A 23,155-nucleotide genomic window follows, 5' to 3' on the forward strand; every position below is an offset into this window, starting at 1 on the left:
GGACAATCTCTACTCATTGATATATTTTGCTTTCCACAACCAAATCTCTGTACAACTTTTCATGAGTGATGTACCTGAGTATTCGTATTGTTAAATCTATCCACCTAAATTTGGGTTATTGCTGGTTATGTACTCTATGTATCGTATGACTTTTAAAAACCTCACTTTGTATTTGTGGATAATCTAAGCACTATACCCAGATGTACAGACACTCTTTTCCCAACCTATGTATTATATACTTTTTTTAATATTAGCTTTAATAAAATTTTATTGGACCAACTTCTGTTGGTGGAAGAAGGAGAAGCTTTGAGCTACACAGAGCTCTTATTCCAGTCTGGGAAAGGAACTCAGTGTATCACAGCTAACTACAAGATGGAACAGATTGTTCAACATAAATAGTTATCACATAGTTCAAGGGACCATTCAAGGTGAAGTGGCCTGTGAACACCTCTGCTGTCAATGTGTGACCTTGCAGACAGGTGTATCCTATAGGGGTGAGAGAAGGAAAAGGAGTTAATTTCCTGTCCTGCATCCCCTCCACCCCCCATTGTTATCACTTTCTGCCTCTGTACTTACCCATCCATTCTTTATCTGGCTCTTCACACCAGCTCCAAAGAGTTACTGCTAGAGGTTGATCTGCAATTAAGAAGAGAAGAAATCTTTGTTAGCAGGTAGGAACCATATTACCTCAGTGAAGTCAATTAGATCATGGAAGGACCTGCCAAGTGAAACCCTACAACTGAAAGCCTCTTGGGGTATGGCTACACAGTAAAGAAAAACCTGTGGCTGCCCTGGACTTGGGCTTGCGGGGCTCGGGTTGTGGGGCTGTTTCATTACTGCATAGACTTCAAGGTGCCACAAGTACTCCTTTTCTTTTTGCGAATACAGACTAACACGGCTGTTACTCTGAAATCTGACTTTAGTGAAGATGCTACTACACCGATGGGAGAGCTTCTCCTGTCGGCAGACTTAGCTACTGTCTCTTGGGGGGTGGATTATGTCAACAGGAAAAGTTCTCCCCTTGACATAACCCTCCAGGTAGACAGTGCTAAGTTGGTATAACTACATTGCTCAGGGATGGGGATTTTTCACACCCCTAAGCAACGTAGTTATGCTGATATAGGTCTATAGCATAGACCTGACCTAAGATCTTGCCTTTGCCATCACAGCCATCACTGGGCAGCCACTGGTATAGTTGCACCAGTGTAAGCCCCTAGTGTAGACAGGCAAAGAAGCTGAATGGTATGGCCACCCTTACTTCTGCGCTGCTGCTGGCAGCGGTGCTGCTTTCAGAGCTGGGCACCTGGAAAGCCGTGGCTGCTGGCAAGGAGCCCAGAGGTGCTGGGGTTATGAACTGCCAAGCCTTGAGGTGCTGGGGCTCAGCCCCAGCTAGCCCGGCACAAATTAAGCCCTGCTTACTGGATCTTAAGTTCGTGCGATAGCATCGGTTACAATGGAGCTACGAACCCACCCATTTTTTCATTAGTGATGGAAACAGAGCCAAAAAATGAATGTGAACCGGAGGAAATGTTGCAAAGTTGACAATAAAAACTGAGCTTTTAAACCAAACTCGACAGTGGATTTTCTTTTTATTATGCCACTTCATTTAAACACAAAACCATTGTGTTTCATCTGCCAGACCACTGTATCCATCTTTAAGGTCATCAGTGTGAGGTACAACTTTGAATCAAAGTACAGTAACTTCAATGCAGCCTATCCTCCTGGCAGTGTTGCACAATGTGACAAAATTGAAAATTGTACGTCTTCATATAATACCCAAATGTCATTCTCACAACATCAGCGGTTATACAGGAATTGGGAACCATGTGAATGAAGCAAGCTTCCCTGTCTGAGTCCATGGAAGTGCGAAGACAAGGTAATATATGAGGATTGTTTGTCAGCACTGCTTTCCGATTTAAAAAATGCCAAACACATGTCTCTTGCAATGGACAAGTCAAGCAATTTAAATAACTCTGCCCAGCTATCGCTGTTTGTTAGTTTATGACGGTGAAATTTTCAAGGAAGAATTTTTGTGCTTAATTCCATTAGAAACCTACACCATAGGAGAGATCATTTTTGAAATGGTAAAAGGCTTGCTTGTTACAGACAGAGGTCCCTCCATGACAGGGAAAGAGAAGGACTTTGCTTCATGTTTGGCAGTGATACATCCTTCATTAAATACACTTCATTGCATCATTCACCAGACTGTCCTGTGCAATAAGTTCTCTGGGGACTTGAAAAAAAACAATAGGTGTTGTGATGAGATTAGTGAACTGCATACACTCAACTTCCAGCTTGCAGCATCGTCTTTTTAAAGCTCTTTTATAAGATGTGTCAGTGGAATACAGTGACCTGTTGCAGCACAAGGATGGCTGGTAAAGTAGGGGGCACGTGTTAGAGAGATTTTGTGCGCTTCAAAAAGAAATAATAGAATTTCTTTCAGACCACAAGACCAACAAGGCTTGTGAGTTCCTGAAATTTATGAATGATGTCACCCCCCAATGTCATAGGTAGCTTTTCTGTGTGATATTACTGGTCACTTGAATTCCCTCAACTTGCAGCTTCAAGGCCGTGCAAGCAGTGCTGAGGATCTGTTTGAAAAAGAGTGTGCCTTTCAGAGGAATCTTGACATCTTTCAGAAAGATGTAACAGGACAGATGTTGCACTTTCCCACATTGCGTGTTGTTGATAAAGATAAAGCTTGATGAAAGCGATGCAAGAATTCCTAAATAATCTGATCGAAAATTTAAAAATGCTATTTAAGAGTTTTAAAATTCCAAAGGATTTGCTTTGATTTGTTCATGATCCGTTTGTTGTCTCTTCTGCTGATGGACCGTGCCCTTCTGAAGCAAAGAGCAGTCTTGACTCAATCGATGAAAGTGCCTTTCAATTAGAAATTGTAAGGCCCCAGAGCTCAGATGCCTTGAAGGCAAAATTCAGAGAAGTGGGACTTTGTGATTTCTGGACTCAGTGCGCTGACCAATTTCAGAATAGCCAGAATCTGGCCATCTATCTTTTAACGAGGTTCAGATCAACGTAGCTCTGCAAATCTGGGTTTTCTACCATGAACATTATAAAACAGCAACACCAGTCTGCAACTGCCTGACAGATGAGCATCTTCACCAGTGCATGTGCCTTGCCCTCACCCCCTATAAATCACTCTTCACAAAGCTTGCCAGAGATCGTCAATGTCACCTCTCCCATTAGAGATTGCCACAAACACAGGTCATATTGTTGATTTATAAACTTTGTTAAAAGATAGAAACACTAATACTTATGTTGTAATCAAGGTCTTTATTTATTGGCAGCTGAAGTGGGTTTTTTTTAATAATTATTTTGTCAGCCTTCTGCGCAAATGGCCCGCCTCTTGTCATAACATTCTCCAATTGGCCCGCGGGTAGATCTAATTGAGTATCGCTGTGCTAGATTGTAGTGGTCCCTTCTGACCTTATAACCTATGGATCTAGAGCAGCATTACCATAATAGAAGCAACAGAGTCTAGAGAAAATAATAAGGGGGAGAAGCTCTCGGTAGGTATATGGATGGCTTGCAGGTTACTTTAGCTTGTTGCGTGGCAGAGGTTTGGCTTAGAATGGCTCTTGATTGGTTCACATGTCACAGACAGATCTCTGTGAAGTCACTGATTTCTCCCCTGTTGAACAGCTTCCCTGCCACAGTCTCTCCTCTGAGCTCTGCATGGAGGCCCTCTTCTCCACCTGTCTGCTCCACAATGATCTGCTGAAAGGTTTTTCCACATTTACTGTGCTTCTTGAGGTTTTATGAGCATGATTGTGGGAGACATAGGAGTGGGTGACAGGAGACCGGGTTCCTAATTCCATCTGTGCTGGAGACTTGCTGAGTGTCTTGGAGAAATCATTGACAGCTATGTTTTTAAGCTCAGCCACTGATTTTTGGGTGCCTTAATTTCTGGGTGTCCATCTCAAAGCACTCTGGGCCCAAGTTACAGAGCTGCTCTGCACCCACAAGTCCTGTTGGTGGCAGTTGGAGTTGTGGGTGCTCAACACTTGGCAAAATTGGGATGAAAGTGTCTCAAGTTGGACATCCAAAAGCGGAGGTATTCGAAATCAGTGGCCTTAATCTCTGTGCCTCAATTTCCCCATTTGTAAAACAGTTTCCCCATTTGTAAAACAGCTTAATCACCTCTGTGAAGTTCTTGGAGATCCTTGGATGGAAGGCACTATGTAAGTGCTAAGTATTAACATAGTCATTACTAATGCAAACTCCCTTAGGGAAACAGATTATAGAATGTAACAGGGTTGTATGGAAATGTAATGGAGTTCTGTAGTAATTACTGTATTCCAAAATAAACTATAGCAGTGAAGAGAAAATGGTAACTTTTCTGTAGGGTTGGGTTGGTTTTTGTTTTGTTTTGTTTTTTGTTTTTTGCATTATCCTATAGCAGGGATACAATTAAATGGCACTGGATGGCCCAAAAGTCTATAGAAAAATTAGTAATTGTGATTACATTCTGTAAGATTTTTTTTCCCTAAGGGCTGCATCTGAATACAGCTTGACTAGCTCAGGCTGGATTGTAAATGTTCCCAATACAAGTAGATGGAACTGCGCAGGTGCCTGCCCCACACAGTTATGTCCCTATAACTCACCAGCTGCCAGCTCCTGCTCCTCTGTGGGCTTTGTGATCATAATCATACTGGCTGCATGTCTCTGTCCCTGGGGCCTACTTAGGTCTCTGTTGATGTCACCATAGTAACCGTGCTAAAGGGAGGGGCAGACCACTGAAACCTGTTGCTGAGAGGCAGAGTAGCAGGAAAGAGCCATGTTTGGAGAGTGTAAAGCAAAGTCAGTCTAGGTCAGATGGGGCAGGCGTGGGTGATCCGCTTTCACTGTGTGCAGGAGAGAGATCAGTGGAGGAACTAGTCCTGGGAGTGGCAAGGTGACTGGACTGGACCCAGGTTTCTCTTTCAGCTGAAGGTGATGGGGTGGGTTAACCCAGTAGCTGCTGTTATGCCAGCTTTGTAGCAGCACATGCCAAGGGAGCTGGCATCCATGTCCATAATATCTGGAGTCGCCGCCATCTCATAGTACACTGCAGTGGGACATTGTGACATGGCTGCATTGGCTCCTGATATCACAGGCTAAACATGATGATGGCTAAACAAACCTGGGGAGGGAAAGAACTTAATAGGCCTCGGAATAACATCATAAACAGACAAAATCTCTATCTTCCAGAAAAATCCAGCAGGCCCTGGAACTGGCAGACTCGGATGAGCTGGCAGGAGAAAAGGGATGCAGGAGAAAGACCGTAAGTACTGAATGCTGCATGCAGAGTGTTACACTTGTGTTGCTGGTTCTCTCTTATTTTTTATCTCATGCCGATCGTCTCATAACAGAAAGCTCCTATCCTGGGTCACTTCCTCTTACAACCCCCCCCCCCCCATACCTTCCACAGGGCAGTCTGTCTATTCTGATAGACCATAGTGAGAGAACTACTGTGTCCACCTTGGACCTTTGAAAATGTTGGCTCTACTGGCCGTCTTCAGTTAAAGGAGCAGATTTACCCAGGACTGGACAAAATCCAGGAAGCATTTATTTTCTGGGAGTCAGAATTCACGTCTGTCTCACCCAGGTAACACTCTGGCAATGAGACTTTGCAAGCTCCTTTCACTTAAAAATACAGAGGGAGGTGGGTGATGCTTCCTAATTCACGGTTGGTTACGACAGCGACTGGGGCGTGCAGCTCTGAGATCAATGGCTCCAAAGCCAGAAAACAATTTCTATGTCCTGGATGGATCTTAAGTGCTCAGGCTTCAGTTTATTTTCATTTATTTTAGGACAACGGTTCTCAGAACCTTTTATTTTTTGCAGCTCTCTTCCTTTGTTTAGGTGAAGCCCTCTACATGTTATTAATAGACATGGGCAATCATAGGCATGGGCACAAACCAAAACCCCCGATCCAAACATCTCTTCCAAACTTTCAAGGATTTCTTTCCAAGGTTGGAGGCTGTCTTAGGGCTTGTCTACACAGGAACATTTACAGGTATTATGAATCCAGTATAATTATACAGTGGCCTCTTTCCACCACTCTAGCAGTGTAAAGGGGTATTAGTGTAACTGAGAATCAGGCTTGCCTAAAGTCACATAGGATAGGAAGCCTGTGTTGCAGCCAGGAATTGTACCCAGTGCTCTGAGTCCTAATCCAGTGATAAACCGTTCCAGAAGTTTGGGTCCATGCAAATTATAATATCAACATACAAGCAGATTGGCTACATCACCAGTCAGAGATGCAAAGGGGAGGCTGTGCTAGTCCATAAGAGAGACTAGTCAGCTCTGAAAGGGAGGAAAATAATCGCTTGGCTTTTTCCTCTTGCATCCTTCATCCAAGGGATCTGGGCTGGGTTCCCAGGCCAGACCCAGGTGTTAGCTGGGTCTGGAAAGCAAATGCATCAGGCTGATAAATCAGCAGAGCCATTATAAATTAGAATCAATTTGGCAGACTGGGGGAGTTTTGCCCAACTCTAAAAATGAGGAGGGAAAGACCGTTCATCTCTGATGGAGGAGAAGAGGCTGAAAAGAAAGGAGAATTCCCTTTGTTAAATGTGGTCCCTGCAAGCCCTTGGTTATACCCCCTGCCAGGTCTCAGAACTGAAAGGCAGAGAAAAGGGCTTGTTGACCCAATGTTAACCTTCAACTGTCAGCCATTCAGTTTGCTGATCCTCACACCCCTCTCCTTAATCCCAAAGGGAGAAGGTACAAAGCCTACCCAGGGACTGTGCCATCTAATTAACATTAGGCTTGGGCAAGATTTTATCCTTCTTTGTGTTTGCAGCAACTGAAATTTAAATGGTGCTTTCACTTGCTCGTGTTCTAGCCTGGGCTGTCACTGGCCTTCATTATGTCCTAGCCAGTATATCTAATTCCTAGCCAATAACACATACAAAATGTAATGCTACTGAGCTGTATATCTGTCAGATTATTTAGTAGCAAAATAAAAGCCAAGTGTTGGTCATTGGGGGGAGGGGTGGGGTAGGGGGAGAGAAGGGTAGATCTTATAGGAATGAGAGCTGGAAAAGACCTTTGAGGCTGTATGCTCCATCTTTTGGCCAAAACAGTTCCCCACGATGATGTAGATGAGAGATGGACTGATAGGGCCTGATTTCCAGAGGTGCTGGACAGCTGCAATTCCCACTGACTTCAGTTGGAGTTATGGATCCTGAGCAGCTTTACAAATGAGGCCATAGTACCTGACTGGTCATTGGTGGTCTCACTAAAGGCTGACCTAGAAGGAGGGAAGGAAATTTAGTCAAAGTTCCCCCAAGCCAATGGCTCATTGGGCTGATGCAGGTTAAGGCACGTCAATTTCACAGCCAGCCGTCCACAGAGGCCTGATGTGGCCAGCATCACATTTGACTGCCTTTGACTGCCCTAACTTGATGGAGCAAGTACCTATTTTGCAGCTGGGTGAACTGAAGGTGGCCTTTCAGCCTGAGATTGACTCCAACTCATGCCCTTCAGGATGGTAGCTGAGTGCTTTAACCACTCAGCCAGTAGAAATGAAGTGGGAGGAGAGGGAGACAAGGGAAGACAGTGGGAGGAGAGGGAGACAAGACGCTGGCCTCTCTATAGCTTTTTGGTGTCTAGGAAGCAAATTCTGCTCTCATTTTTGCTGGGTACATGTACGCCTTAGTGACATGGGAATAGCTGAGGGTGAACTTGGCCCTAGGAATGGAGTGCTCTTATAAGTCACTTTATAGTGGAGTTAAAGCTGCGGCCACATAACTCCGCCTTGTGATCACTGTACCCTTCCCCACTAGAGCTAGTGAGCTTTAATTCTTGGCAGGGAGACTGGATGCCCCAGGAGCTTGGTAAAGGGTTATAGACTATTTTATCTCTCAGCTGGAGATTCAAGAACTCGTAGCGACTAAAAGTTGTTTCGATCTGATGACCACTGAATGGCATGAAATGAGCTTGACGCTGTTGGTTTGGTTCCCAGTGGACAAGTGTCCACCTTCCCCAAAGGAGCATTACATGGCCTCCTTGTTGGTAAACACAGAAGAAGAAGACTGAATGAGCATGAAGACTGAACACTCCTTTGGCCGTAGGGGTGGTCCCCGTCTGCCAGGTGTGGTGGGACAGTATGAGGAGAATCTTATTCTGCTGTTTCCCATGCCATTCTGGCTCTGAGGATGAACCATGTGCATTGTATCGTAACATCTAGTTAAGGAGGCTGTTACGCCCCCTCGACACACACTAACAGTTTAGTGATGCCAGGATCGTGTGCCTGGATCATTGTGATCCCAGTGTCATGCAGGATCAAAGACACTAGAATGCGGCTTTCTAACACTCTCGCATCAGAACAATCATCACATAGAGAAATGGGCCTGCACCAGAAACCCATGTATAGATACTCCCTCCTCCGCTGCAGAACTTTGGGGAAGTTCTAATCCAGGTCTCTCTAATGGGTCTGAATGAAAACCTGTAATCTGTTTGGATTCAGACCCACACTTTGCCTCTCTTGCCCATCTTTACTTTTGGGTAAGTTGTTTTCGATTAGCTACATGCAACTAACTATCTTTTGATGCCATGGGGAAGGGTTGTATTCGGGGCACTGACAACTGCGGTCAGTCGGTCAGATTACCGGCCTTGTAGCCTTCCCCTCTGCCCAGCCTCTCTGTTTCACACAGCCTCTAGCTGTGCCAGCTTTCCTGATCCTGTTTGCTTAAGTAATTGGCACTGCATACCGTGGGTAATCGGCTTATTTTTTTCTCTTCATAATTTGTATACAGTTCTCCCTTTCTCTTCTAAAGAGATAATGATGTTGCCTGTTTTTGTGAGCTGTCTAGGTATTTCGCCATGTCCTGACTGCAGTAACACACTTTTCCCATCATTAAATCCATTTTGTTTTTCTCTATAGACATTCCACTGCAAACACTAGAGAATTGACTCTAGAGCCCAATCCTGCCTTGACTGGGAGTTGAGGGGAATAGACTAGATGACATAACAGGTCCTTTCCTTTTCAGTTTTTATTTTACTGTGGGTGGATATTTAAAAGATAGGGGGGAAAACTCCAACATAATAACACATTCTTTCCTGGTTTATTCCTTTTCATTATACTAGAGGAGGGGGGACCCATTCTGGAAAGTTTGGATCTAGTTTCAAACTTCCCTGAAGTTTGAAGCTATTTGGGCTACTAAAGAGCTAGGGGCCAGCTGCGATATTTGGATTTTGAACGTTGCCAAAGCTAATGTTTTAGTTTGAACTCCTCTCCAGGTAAAACTCCTCTTTTATTTATTTTTCATTAAAATCTTGGCATCTTCCTCTTGCCCAGCTGTAAATCTGCTCTTACCTCTCCACTCTAATCCTTTCCTTGGCTGCTAACATTATCATCCTCCTTGTTTCAGGGCCTGGCTTCCTACTGTTAGATCTCCTTATTGGATTTTTACCCTCCAATCTATTTAGTCTCCTCTGTGTGCTCAATATAGCCCTTTAACCCTTCAACACCCTTTCATCTCTGCTTCCCAACCTAGTTACCCTCCTGTGCCCTCCTCAACACATGCCTACAGCTCCAATTTGCATTTCTCCAAACAGTGTCTTTCAAGTTCCCTCCCTTCTCTCCAAATAATCATGCTTAGGTTTGATCTTGTTTTGCATGGCTCCTTTTTGTAAGCTGTCCAGAGAAGGCTTCTGAACCTGTATCACCGTCTCTAATCTCATTCTCTTTGTACACGATGGCTGGTTTATTGTAATTTCTTTTTCTATTTTTGGGTGGTACAGCATGACAAAGATCAAATTGGTTTAAAAAACCCCACATTTTTCAAGAGGACATTGCCCAGAGATTTTAGTTCTCTGCAAGAGCCAAAAGGGTCACAATGCTCCTGGAGAGATTTTGGGAAGAGGTTAAGAAAGCTGAGACTCTTTATTTTTTCCCTATAGAGGACTTGGGGTGATCTGATTTCTTACAGGAACCCTAAGAATTCCTCAGCCTCTCTCTGTTTTTCCACCCTTCTATGCCCCATCTTGCAGCCACTCTGAGCTTATGAGCACTAGCCAGAAATCCCTTCTGCACCAGACAGTGTGATCTGCAAGAGGAGTCAGGTTTGGGCCAAGATTTCCAGTGGTGCCTACTGATTTTTGGGTGTCCAGTGGGAGGCACCTTAAAGAGGTCTGATTTTCAGAGGACAAATGCGATGCAGTTTCTGAAAACTGGGCCCCTTTTAGGTATCTCAAGTTGAGCACCTAAAAACAGAGGCACCCAAAATCACTAGTTGCTTTTGAAAATCTTGGCTTTGAGCAATTAAAGGCTATCCCTCTGTTTTGTCCTGTGTTGGGATCCATGCCCCAGGCTGGGTGAGAGAGCAAACGATCAAGACCAGAAACCAATCCCTAATTTCCTGGGGTGCATTACAGATTGTTAATTGCTAGACATCCAGGTCATCCTTAAAAGTCTGGAACTGAACCTTTACGCCAAGAAAAAAATAATTGATTTTAGTCAAATGGAAAACTACAGAGCGGTCTGGGTTCCAATCCTGCCTCTGCATTGAGGCAAGTCTCACTGTGCCTTAGTTCCCTCTCTGTAAAATAATAATACTGTATGTATGATAGTAATACCCAGCTCTTATATAGCACTTGTCATTCATAGATCTAAAAACGTTTTACAAAGGAGATCAGTAGCCTTATCCTCATTTTACAGATAGGAAAACTGAGGCACGGAGCAGGGAAGGGACTTACCCAAGGGCACTCAGTAGGCCAGTGGCCAAGCTGAGACTAGATAGAACCCAGCTCCCCTGAGTCCTGACAGGGACTGACAGTGTGTTTGTTTAGCACGTGGTGGGGTGGGGTCCTGATCTCAGTCGGGGCCTCATGGCACTGCTGTACCGTGCAGTATCTCTTCTCTGGATAAAGCAAGAGTTCAGTTCGCAGGGCTGTCCCTTCAGCACCACCTCAGGGCTAACTGTACAGTGATAAATGATGGGCCAGATCCTCCGTTGGTGTAAATCAGTGTCGCTCCGTGGAAATTAGTGGAGCCAGGCTGACGTACACCAGCTGAGGTTATGGCCCAAGTTGTCTGCACTCTGTGTGCTGCAGAACTGGCGGTGATGTGGCACCTGTGGTATCTGTCTTGCCGCCCCCAGGCCCCGAGTGCCTGTTAATGGATTACAGTCTCACTTGGAAGGAATGTGGAAATCCAGCCATTGGATGAATGACCATTGGTTCCTGGTGCTCTAATCACCCAGCCTGCCTTACAATAGAGGGATAAAGCAGCTGAGACAAACACTTCATATCATTTTGTTTCACAGCCCCCACACTGACGCAGCACCATTATTTTTAGACAATCTGGTTCTTTGTTTGTGGCATGTCTTTATTCGGGCACCATGGAATGATAAGCATGCTTTATTCTGTGTGTTGGCCAAGGCAGCATGTTTATATTCAGAGGGGTGCTGGTGGTAGCAGTTTAAGTCGGAACACAAGCCCTTGTCTCACTGAACAGCCAGAGTGAGTGTGAAACATGGGGAGAAAGAGTCAGACATACCAGTGTTCAAATCCAGAGACACGTGATCCATTTCTTACTATCCCTGGCTTTTCATCTTTCTGCGCCATTGCGTCCTGCAACCAGCCAGCCACTCCCTAGGCCTTGATTGGCCCATCTCCTCCTTCTTTTTGTGCCTTTCCAGCTACTTTGTGATCTCAAAGCCTTTGTCTCTATAGCACTGATATGTGTTGCTATGGCTAAGGCTGTGATTCACAGCAGTGTTTACATCTTACCTGTAACTGGAGATATATATGTGTGTGTTTGCACTGGGCACTTTCCCACTGTTCAGTTTTATTCACACTGGGGAAAAAAATCCCTGGGAAAGAGACCCTACTACAGAGGCAGGTGCGGGGTGGGGGGGGGGGAAAGAGCTGTCACAGAAGGCCTAGTCTGGAGAAGAGAGTGATGAGCAAAAAAAATATATGGAGGAAGGGTCAATTTGGGTGTGGGTGGCTGGTTGGTGGTGTGTGAGAGAGAGCTGGTTTTGATTTAACTGGGATGGGCACATGTTCAAACCCAGACTGGCTTCATGGGAGGGGGAAGGATGTGTATGGAGTGTCTGTATAGGTGGGGGTCATATGTTCTGACCTGCACATCATCCCTCTATAGATCACATTTAGCAATGACTGAAAAACCTTGCTCTCAGCCCTATACTTTCCTGGGTGTCCGTTTGCATATGATATCAATGTGGATTGTAGGGAGCTTCTTTTGGGTCATGATTTGCCACAGAGGAAACTTGAGGAGATGAGTATTATCAAGAACGGCTGGGGAGGATGGAAGGAGGAATTCGTCTCAGACATCTTTAGTCCTTTTGTTATTTGAGTTCCATTTAATGGAAGCTGCACATCTCAAGATTGCTGCTGGCCTGCACCACAATTGTTTTCCAAAAACGAGACAGTCAGTCACAGTCCCACCTAGGTTGTTTTACTGCATGAGTGCCCGCTCTGCTGCCATGATGACAGCCTCATCCTTTGGTACTAAGTAGTTGGTTCCCAGTGCTTGTACCCCAGCTTGGAAGGTCAGATTCACACTCCAGGAAGTACAGGGTGCATCACCAGCTGACAATGGACTGGTTTTCTTCATTCTATTTTTTGCTCACCAACAACTTATTTCCACTCCTAGCCTCTCCCTTCCCATTTTCCTGTCAGCCTGGATAGGACAGAGCAGAGAGGGCCACAGAGAGTACGTCTTGCCTCACCCAGACTGGGGGTAAAAATTGTTTGCTTCAAGTACTTTTACAAATGACCCTCTTTTATAGTATAGATGGATCCTCTGCCCACCGAACCCCTACTGCCTCCTGTCTCCTTGTGTCTCTATCGTTCTCTTCACTAGACATGCTACATGTGGCATATAGGTAGGAGAAAGCATACTGCATTCTGGGCTGACAGAGGGTCCTGCTGTCCTGTGTAGCCCTAGGCATTGGCTGTGGTACTTGGACTACCTGGTAGTATAGCTGGTAGTGCTCTCTGTATCAGGCAGTCCGTGTTTAGCATGGCTGTCTGTCCCTAATAAAGCAACGTACCTTGCAGCAATCAATGCTTTCCTCATCTTACTCCAGGTCTCAGATCTCAATACTAGGCTCATCCTTCTCTGATTTAATTGGGAGTCAGGGAGAATCCCAGGCTTTGGCTGGTTGCCATGTAACAAAACTAGCATCTTAAGAGGAAATGGGTCTCTTGAGCGGCTACATGGTTATGAACCCACTGCACATTTGGTTTCTTCCCACGTTGGGGGTCCACGTGTAAACTGGCTCCTTGGGGGAGGGACAGATGCTGTGCATGTTGATGCTCTTGCCTTGTGCCATCCGGATTTGTGAGGGGATAAGGAGCAGGCGTTGCTAGGGCTCACAATTGTTGGCTGCTGTTCTGCTTTGTGGCCCAGCCTCTTTTCCACCTTTCCCTTTGCTTCCCTGCCACACTGCCTGGCAGTAGCCTCTTCTTTAGGTGCCTCCTCCCCCTTCTCTTATATGTCATGTGTCCATATACCCCAACTTGTAACTTCATTTTTTTTTTTTTTTTGGACCTCTTCCCCCAACAGCAGCAAGGACAGATGAATTGCAAAGTTCCATTATCACCTTGTGAGTCTTGGCTGTGAAGAATGAGGCACCATGGCAATTTGCATATACTGATGATTATCATCTCGGGATGAGGGTGTTGTTCCCCAACATTAACCTTGCCTCAGATCTCCAAATTCCTAATAACACTACTACTTGTGCTCTGCCTGCAGCATGTGTTGATCTAGGCTGTATTGAAACTTCTGAACATTGCTTGGAAATGCAAGGTCTCAGTAGAGCTTCTAAGCAGTGCTGTGGCTGGCTGAAAAGATCCAGGTTGAAGTTCCTGAGTGAGGAGTAGAGTTAGAGGTTAGGCTCACTCACAGGACTACGTGACTGAAGGCCAGTCCTTAGCACACACCCCAAAAAAGATAGGGTTTTAAAAATTGTGACACCTGTCTTGGAAACTCAGCTTCTGGCTCACTCCACCCTGGAAACCAAATTCAGCCCTGCAGTAACTCCACAGAAGGGAATGGGAGATGAGTTGGATCCCTCAGTGCTTAAATGACAGGTCTCACTTCCCATAAAACAGGGATGTTTCTTCTTAGATTTCAAACTCTGCTGCCTAATTTTACATCAGCAGATATAGGATCTGATATAGCTCTGACAGAGACTGAAACCTTTAAAGATGGAGAGCCCATGAAAGCACAACCATCTCCCATTAATATTCAACGAGGTTGTCAATGCTCTCTGACAGGGAACTCACTCTACGCGTGCCGTTGCTAAACCCTCCTACAATTGTTAGCATGAAAAGGTCAGTGATGCACAGCTCAGCTTCAGAAATGCACCAAAACCTGCAGTTCCTGTTCCTTCAAAGTGATCCCCAATTCTCTGATGCTCACCTGGTTCCTCCTTCAGGTACTGCAGAGAAGGATGTACCAAAGGAATAATGAAAAGCTGCAGGTGCCAGGGAATCAACTACAACCCACTTAGAAGACATGCATATAGCTCACCAAAAGGTTGGCCTGGTAACAGTGCTCTGCATTACCATGGACTCCCAAGTAAGATTCCTGGTCCTGCCTCCCCAGGTTACCACGTGCAGGTAAAGCTGCCACAGCAGCATGCTCAGACCCTGAGGGAGAGACACGACATTGTGTTGCTGGCTAATCAAAGATTGATGCTGATAAACACCAAGGGGGAACTTCCTTCAACTTTCCTTAGCCAGTTTGTAGGTGGCTCTGAGATTAGTTCAAGGACCAGTGACTATAATGATTTATACCAGTAGAGGTTCAAACCACAGTGTTTTTGAGAAAAGATGGTCTAGTGGTTAGGCTGCTAGTCTGGTGCTTGGGGGAATCTGAGTTCAATTCCCTTCTCCACTACAGATTTTCTTGGGCAAGTCACTTAGTCTCTGTGAGTTTGTCCCTTTATCTGCTCCCACGTAGTTAGTTAGTTCTGTTGTTCAGAAAAACAACCTCGGTGCTAGCCTCCTGGTGTATCAGTTTGGGATCTGATGATTCTATCATTGTTTGTAATAAATTGGCCTAGAATAATGGATCTTTTGTGAAAGGCTGACGAAGCTCTTGGGTTGTGTGGATAATATTATTAGACAAGTTTGCATTGATGGAATAATTCTGAATTACTTCACATAAACATGCATTCAATTAAGAATTAAATCAATACTTTCTGGGCTTTCTTCCAGATCCGGAAGTGGAGAAGGCACTCTACTTAGGGTTGGGTTTTATTTCTGTCAGCCTGTCTCTATCTCTAAGGACTTGTCTACACTACCACTTTTGTCGGTATCACTTATGTCACTCAGGGCTGTGAAAAAACCACTTCTCTGAGCGACATAAATTACACCGACAAAAGCACGGATGTGGACAGCACGACATCAGCAGGAGAGTTTCTCCCACTGACATAGCTCCCACCCCTTGTGGAGGTGGTTCTATTATGTCGATGGGAAAGCTCCCATCTATTATGTCTCCCTTCGGCATAGAGCAGCTACATGAGTGATCTTACAGCAGCATAGCTGCAGCGGTACAGCTGTGCCACTGTAAGCTCACTAGTGTTGACAAGCCCTACTAGTGGTTTCATATCGCATTTTGGGGGGTTCCCAGAGGGGTTGGCCCCTTAACGAAAATCACATTGTGATGCTGCATCTTGATGTTGAATCTTCACGTTGCAGCACTGAGTCAGTGCATGAAAGCATTGTGAAGCTGCACCGTCGTGTTGATGGGGCATTAGCACACCATATTAATAATTGGCTTTCCTGTGCCAGTCCCAAGGAGATATTGAACAGGAGCAGCAATGCTAGTCACGAAACAAACCAACAGAGCCTGGAAAACATTACTTACTTTCAGACATGGATTATTAAATGGGTTATTTTCCCATCGTTAAACCTGTCTAATGTTTTGTTGTTATCCTTTGGCCTTTTGCATAGTAATATTGTAATTGTTGGGAACGAGGAGGTGCCCTCTGGGATCCCCGTCCATTTGATCTATTTAATCCTCTGCTACAAGGCATGTCTCATCTGATGGCCCCATCCTTCTGGCTGAACGGAACTCCTTCTGGAGCACATCAGCTCCACCCCGTCTCATCCACAGGAAGCTGCTCCAAAGCCAAGTGGGATACTCCCTCCCTTCCCGTTGTCAAATATGTCACATTAGCCACATCCCTGGAACCTGCTGCACTGACAGATTGGAACTGAGCTCAGCAGGCTGCTCTAGAGACCCCTGTGGTGACAGTGTAACCTGCAAGGAGCATGTGGATATTTGTCTCCCTCTAGGGGCTGCTCCACATACGAGGTTTATGAGTCTACGACTATTACTTCCGGTTTAAAGAGGTTTATGAGCCACGCTACTATTGCTTTAGCTGAAATAGTAACGGTTCATGCGTTCGCGCTGAGGTTTCCGATTCCAGCCCTGCTGTTGGCCCAAGCAGTGTCAGTTAAAACGGCATAGTGGAACAGTGGCTTAGCGCATACAGGCACTATTCCTATCGTGTTTGAGACACTGGACATTTTATTTTCTTCATTAGTGTGGCCATTTAGTAGCTGGAATGATAAAACATCCCCAGGTGTAAGTTGCGGTCTAATAACCAACACTCCTCATTGATGGCCGGTGGTGATTTATCTTTCATCATTCATGCCTAATGATGCAACTCATTGTGGTGGGGGTTACTATGCAATAATGCCCAGCCTGCTGTGCCATTTTATGTAACCATATAATTATAAGCTGGGAGGCAGTGTTTATATAGCTATATCTATAATAGTATTAATAACACTGCTGCTGTTCTTTAAGTCTGACTGGCTTGACTCTGATGGAAAGGCAGTTCCCTTGTTTCCTTCTCAGCTGCCCATAGGAAGTTCCTCAGACATGCCCTTGTTTTATCACTCTGGTCTGCTATCATCCCACCTGTGGGGTCACTAATGGGGCTGCTGGCATTATTACCATTTCCCTTGGGTGCTACAGTGGTTTTATTCCTGTAACAGGTTGACTGGCCCCTTTAAGAAGGAGTGGGGTCCAGGACACCTGTGACTACTAGTCAGCTGCCTTCCAGTTGAGCTCAAGAGAAGGCCCCTGGGCCATATAAATTGGAGACTGGGTGAGTCAGAGCCTGAGAGAAGTAGGGCAGGTGAGCTGCCTGAGACCAGAGGAGAGACAGAAGGCGCAGTAGAGAGAGTTGTCAGAGGGAAAGGGCTACAGGAGACCTGAAGGAGGACAGTATATATGTGAGCTGCTGGTGATGAGCTCAGAGGAAGATTGTTGGTGAGCACTGGCCATGGCCAGAGCTGAGGAGCCCTTGCTGCATTATAGGAGAGTTTGGGCAGTGACCTCTATGAAAAAGGGAAAGATCCAGCTCCTCAGGGTTGCTGTGCTAGGAAGCAAGAGAGCTGGTGTGGGAGGATGGGCCCTGCTGAGCAGGGGTAGGACTTGCAGGTAGGGATACCCAGAAGAGTGGAACACTGTAGGAAGGGGGAAGCCCTCTGGGTGAAGGGCTGTGGGAAGACTGGCCACTCTCAGGCAGGGAAGTCTGGAAATTGGAGCCCTGGATCAGGGACAAAAGGAACGGGGTGGGGGAGGAGGAGGAAGAAGAGTGCGGCTGTTGACTCTCAGGTGGGTGACTTGGAGGTGAGGCCCCTGGAGATGGGAATGGAAACCCCCCCCCCCCGTATGTTTACTGTGGGAATTAGAGAGTACTTTTATTACAAGGCTTTTGGGGAACTAATGCACTGGTGTATATGAACACACTAGGCCAAGAGAAGGGCTTTGTATCGGTCAGTGAGAGAATGTTCCTTTCATGGGCGGACAAACAAGGGAAACAAAGGCTGGGCCTGACATTGCAGGGTGCTCGAGCTGTTGCTGTGCCAAAGCTCCACACCCACTCAAGTTAAACAGCGTGATTAAAAAGAATCGGAGCATGAATTCTTACCCCCGGAACATATCCATCCCTGTTGGTTTCAGTAGACCCTAACGTCCACGGTTTTGCTGAGCCCAGAGGCCAGGATGGGTGTATGGACATTGGGTACTGTACAGGTAGGAAAACAAGTCCAGCAGGAAAAGGCCTGTTTCTGAACAGCCAGTAAAACTCATTTGTCCATTTCTCTGACTGGACTGGATGATTCACCCTCATTGTATTGTTAATTGTTTTAATAGCAGACACAGAGCTCTTTGTTTTCTTGCATTCTGGAACTAACAATGAGGAACCAGTGAGCAGCATATCATTCTCAGTAACACACTGTGCTGAGGTATGTGTTTGTATGCCTCACTTCTCCACTATACCCTAGTAAATCAGTGGGATTACACTAGGATACAGTAGCTAAGGTAATGGAGTGGAGAATCAGGCACATAGACCATTCTGCATTGTACACAGAAGCCAAACTCACCCCTTCCCTGAGGTTTGGATTTATTCATGAAGAAAACAATAAAATAACTCATCTCAAATCTTCTCCCCAGGCTGTTTCTATGGATCTTCCCTCCAGACTGCTGAGCCCACACCCTAGATCCTCTCTTCCTGCGAGAGAGCCACCTTCACCTCCCTTCTATTCAGGGCGGGTAATAAGTCCGGTGCATTAGTGAGCCAGCAGAACCTATTTAACCCTGGGATCAATACCAGCTAACTGGGTGGAGTATTTCAGGTAAACACTGCCAGCCTATTACAGTCACCAGCTATGGAAGGTTCAAACTTCCCCCACAGAACAACAGTGAGCTAAGCCCCACCGCCACTAGCCCACGAGCAGAAGGGGAGAGTGCTTTCTTTAATTTCCAGTGTGAACACCCCATGCATTTGAATGGGAACAGAATGGCATGAAGGGGTCTGTAGCTGAATTGTGTTCCTCATCATCACCTGCCTTAGGAGGGATTTGGTATCACTGCTGTGGATTGTTCAGAAAGCATATTATGGGGTGTATGAACTGAACAGAAGGACAACAGTGTGGTTACAGGAATCATGTCAGAACACACACATGCTGCCGCTGCTCCTGTGTCCCAACGGGGAGAGGCACAGCTCTGCACCAGACCCAGAAAGCAGTACTGCTGAGTGCATGTGTCTGCATTTGTATCTGTGGGGCAGATACAGGACCCAGAGGAGCTGCAGGTGGTTGTGCAGGAGCAGTGCAGGCAGAGGGATGGTCCTGGGGATGGTGAGAAAAGTCCAGATCACATCAGTTTCCAAAAGAACTCACCACCAGGGCCTGGTGAGAAAAAACTCTCTTCATTCGCAGTCCGGCTGGCTGAGTCATTCGTTCTCCAGGGAAGCAGCTGTTGGATCTTGGGGTGGAATAAAATGGGGATGTGAAGAGGATGAGTAGAAAGGCCCAAGCTTTTGAATCCAATTTTGGTAGGCATGGGGCAGGCTTTAGTGCACTGGCTCAGCCCTTTCTATTCTCTCTAGCAGGGGGCTTTCTTTTCTCCCTCCCTCAGGGGCTGTAGCTCAATAGAATGGGCTTTTCCAGTAATGAGGGGGTGAAGGGGAGGGGGATGGAATTGCCCATTCAAAGGCAGCTCCCCCTGGTTCTCTGGACACTGTCATCCTTTTCACTCACACAAACGCTGGCATCACATGACCCAAGGCTGAGTGTGCTCCAGCCCGAGGTCTGATTGGTCACCAGCTCCTGTTTGAAAGCCTAGGTGGCCGTGGCAACGAGAAGCAGGCCAGCCATGCTTTCCTGGCCCCCAGAGAAGTGCCCCGGGCGCTGAAGAAAGGCAGGCGGCACGCATCAAGAAGCATCAAGTGGGTCACCAGGCCTTCTCCAGGTACCTGCTTGTGTTAATTCCCAGCCGTCCTCTTCTTTTTTGCTCACATGTTTGAGTTGCAGTTAGCTTTGTGTCTATTGCGGTGTGCATGTGTGCATTCAGGGGTCACTATTTGTGTTAACTCGCTTGTCACATCACCCATCTGTCTCCTATTCCCAGGAGAGTGCGCTCAGGCCACCCCAAATCTGTACATGTACAGGGGAACCTGTTGCAAGAGGCCATTAAAGAAATCCATCGCTTCAGACTGGTGTGCAACTACAAGTCAGACAGAATTGTAGTCAAAACTTTACAATGGTTGAGTAAGAGAGGACTCAGGGCCAGATCCTCAGCAGGTATAAATTGGTCTAAGTCAGCACAGCCTCACTGATTTCAGTGCAGCCACACCAGCTGAGGATCTAGAATGTATGCTTACTAGAAATGATCTTTACTGCAGGTTTGACTGTGGGACAGAGGGATATCTCAAGACGTGTCCACTGAAAAAGGCTTTAAAAAATACAAAATTATTTTAGGGGCTTCAGGGTTTTTTTTGTTTTTTGTGTGTGTGTTTTTTTTTTTTTTTGGTAAGGTGAAAAATGAGTACTAGCAAGTGATGTCAGGTTGGTTTTGGTTTCATTGATTGATCAAAATCCATCAGGACCTCCAGGACTTGCAGTTATACTGGATACATTGTGCTTCAGAGAAGGTGGATTTGGGCTGTCTTGCTGAGAGAGCTTCTCTTGAAAATGATCACTTTGCTTTAGCACAAACAGAGAAAAACCTGTCTTATGTTCTGTTCCTCTGCAGCCTGGAGGAGGGGTGAGAAAGGAAGGGCTCAGATAAATCTAGGGAAGCTGCTGTGGATTGTGAAGAGTGCATTGTAAAGAAGGGGCTGTCTGAGAAATCTGGCATGCAGAGTGCAGAAACAGAGGGTGAGTCCAATCATCCTTTGTGGGGGAAGGGCTCTTATCAGCAAGAATTGCAAGGTGTTGTGCAAAGGCAAAAAATCATAGAGCAGCATTTGTGAAAATATGAGCAAGCAAATTAACAGTGTCATCATGCAAGGCTCTTGGAGTTATAAATCCTCTCTTAGGGTTGCCTTCCACCCCAGAAGAACCCCAGTTTGTGCTGAGGGGGTGTTCTGCAGGCCTGGCTTGTGAAAGAGGACGGATACAGTCCTGAATGTATGATGTGACATCGTAATGCAGTGTCATAACACGTTGCGTCACTATGTGATGACACTGTCACAATGCAAAGATCTTTCTGTTTGCAGCTTATTACTTATATTGCAGTAGCACCTTGAGACCCAGCTCCCATTGTGCTAGGTGCTGTACATACACTTAGTCAGAGATAGTTCTTGCCCCCAAAGAATTTGTAGATAGACAAAACAGAGGCAGTATTATTATTCCACATTTTACGGATGTGGAACTCAGGCACAAGATTTCCCCAGCGTCACACAGGGAGTCCGTGGTCTCCTGAGTGCTAGTTCGGTGCCTTAACCACAAGACCATGCTTCCTTCCTTGGTCAGTTAAGGATCACAGAAGATCACAGTTTCCTTGTAGCTGATAATATCCACCCCAAGCAGCTCTAAGCTTGGAGGCAAACTTGTACTCTATAAACGGGTTCTCATGTACACTATGGAAGGATTCCTTCATTCTGTGACACACTCATGCACCAGACTGGAAATATGCGGTAGTTTAATTTACATATAAAATATAGGTCTTTAATGGTTTTAAAGATTAGGCAGCTGGTGTACTGAGACTACTGCCTATCATTCTGACTGATATTGTCTCATTGTTTCCCTGTTTTCATTTCATCTGTCTGTATCCACCTGTTGTCTCTTCAGGGTGGGGACTGTCTTTCTGTTCAGTGTATGTACAGTGATTAGCACAGTGGTGTATGATTGGGTCTGCTAGGCACTACTGCAATGCAAATAATAAATAATGAATGAAATTGAATAGCAGTACAGTTGCCCTGTATTTATTCTAATAGTATATTCAGTTTTATGTGGTCTCCAGCTTTTGATATACCAGAAAGTAAGCATGGGTAACATGATTTCTACAAATAAATTGTCAGGAGGAAGCGTCAAGTTGTGGCAGTCAAGCAGGGAGCATTTGTGGCATTAGGAAGTGTAGGTAGGCAGTTGGGAATTGTAGGAGGAGCACATTAGCTGGATGTTTCTGATAATATAATCAGCAGTGAAATATTTCAGAGTAACAGCCGTGTTAGTCTGTATTCGCAAAAAGAAAAGGAGTACTTGTGGCACCTTAGAGACTAACCAATTTATTTGAGCATAAGCTTTCGTGAGCTACAGCTCACTTCATTGGATGCATACTGTGGAAAAGTATGTATGGAAAAGTACTTTTCCACAGTATGCATCCAATGAAGTGGGCTGTAGCTCACGAAAGCTTATGCTCAAATAAATTGGTTAGCAGTGAAATAGTTAACAATGTTGACAAATTATTTTTAGGCCCAGAATTAACAATCCACTGGGATTGATTGACCGGTTCAGCCCCATTTAGTACTATTTTGTTCCGGTTGTCTTCCGATCCAAGGAGACATCACAGCATTCATTTATACTTGGTTCACATTTTCAAGGTGTTTTTTGCAAGCATAAGAGCGAGGGAAGGAAGGAAGAGAGCTGAGGTTCTGCAGCAAAGGTTGGATTCTACAACAAATTCTGCTGTCACAGAATACGTGGGATTCCAGCAGCCCATGTTCCAGCCCACAAATTCTGTTGTTCACAGGCCGTCAAAGAGTCCTGATGACATGGAAAGTTTGGAGGTCTGGGAAAGAGCTATAAGAAAACTTGCCACACCAATGGTGGAATAGGCCAAGAATTGAACAGACTATGTGAGGATACTGTTGAGAAGTAGGCCGTTTGGGGTGATTTTTTGTGGGGGGACATATGTCAAGTGAATTGAGTCCTCAAATGTACTTCACAATAGCTCATTGAGCAGCCATTTTAGAAAAACAACTTTTGGTTACCATTGGCCTGGATTTGAACTAATGATCAAGAAATAGAAGCCCATGACCAATTCCTTAAGCCCTCTTATCCCTTTTCATTGCTTCTAAATGGATAATTTATCACCTGTTTTAAATAGCTTCTTCTCCTCAGGGGAATTTGCCAGGCATTTTTAGCAAAAGAAAAGTGCTTTACACAGTGTTGCCAATGCACATATTTTTATTACAGGTCTCATGATATTTGATACATTTCTTAGGAACCCAGGAGCTGGGGTTTTGTGATTATGTGAGGCTTTTTTTTTGTTTTTTAAATAAAAACTGATATTAACTTAATAGCCCTCCTGGTTCAAGAGAAGAGCTTCAGAATGTGACTCAAGTGGACCTTGAAGACTCAGAAACCCGATGATTAATGAACGGAGCCCAACGTGTGTGTGTGTTTTAAATTCCATGATTGTTGG

General features: G+C 45.4%; 2 protein-coding genes across 4 annotated transcripts in view; one reads left to right on the forward strand and one right to left on the reverse strand.

Moving 5' to 3' along the window:
- The window catches only part of LMNTD2 (lamin tail domain containing 2), a 64,156-nt gene extending 59,468 nt beyond the window's left edge, over positions 1-4,688 (reverse strand). The window contains exons 1-2 of the mRNA XM_074954734.1: positions 4,626-4,688; positions 577-636 (exon numbers count right to left, since the gene is read on the reverse strand). Coding sequence (XP_074810835.1) covers positions 577-584 — 8 coding nt within the window. The 5' untranslated portion in view covers positions 585-636; positions 4,626-4,688. The remainder of the gene's footprint in view (positions 1-576; positions 637-4,625) is intronic.
- A 64-nt stretch (positions 4,689-4,752) lies between these two features.
- Positions 4,753-23,155, forward strand: part of RASSF7 (Ras association domain family member 7) — a 122,806-nt gene continuing 104,403 nt past the window's right edge. Inside the window, exons 1-2 of one of the 3 annotated variants that reach the window (XM_074954740.1) lie at positions 4,753-4,915; positions 5,212-5,284. In XM_074954740.1, coding sequence (XP_074810841.1) covers positions 5,247-5,284 — 38 coding nt within the window. In that variant the 5' untranslated portion in view covers positions 4,753-4,915; positions 5,212-5,246. The remainder of the gene's footprint in view (positions 4,916-5,211; positions 5,285-23,155) is intronic. The other 2 variants (XM_074954745.1, XM_074954742.1) reach the window with 2 other exon arrangements.

The sequence above is a fragment of the Natator depressus genome, chromosome 6 (genome assembly GCF_965152275.1).
Source record: "Natator depressus isolate rNatDep1 chromosome 6, rNatDep2.hap1, whole genome shotgun sequence".
In the NCBI taxonomy this organism is placed as follows: domain Eukaryota; kingdom Metazoa; phylum Chordata; order Testudines; family Cheloniidae; genus Natator; species Natator depressus.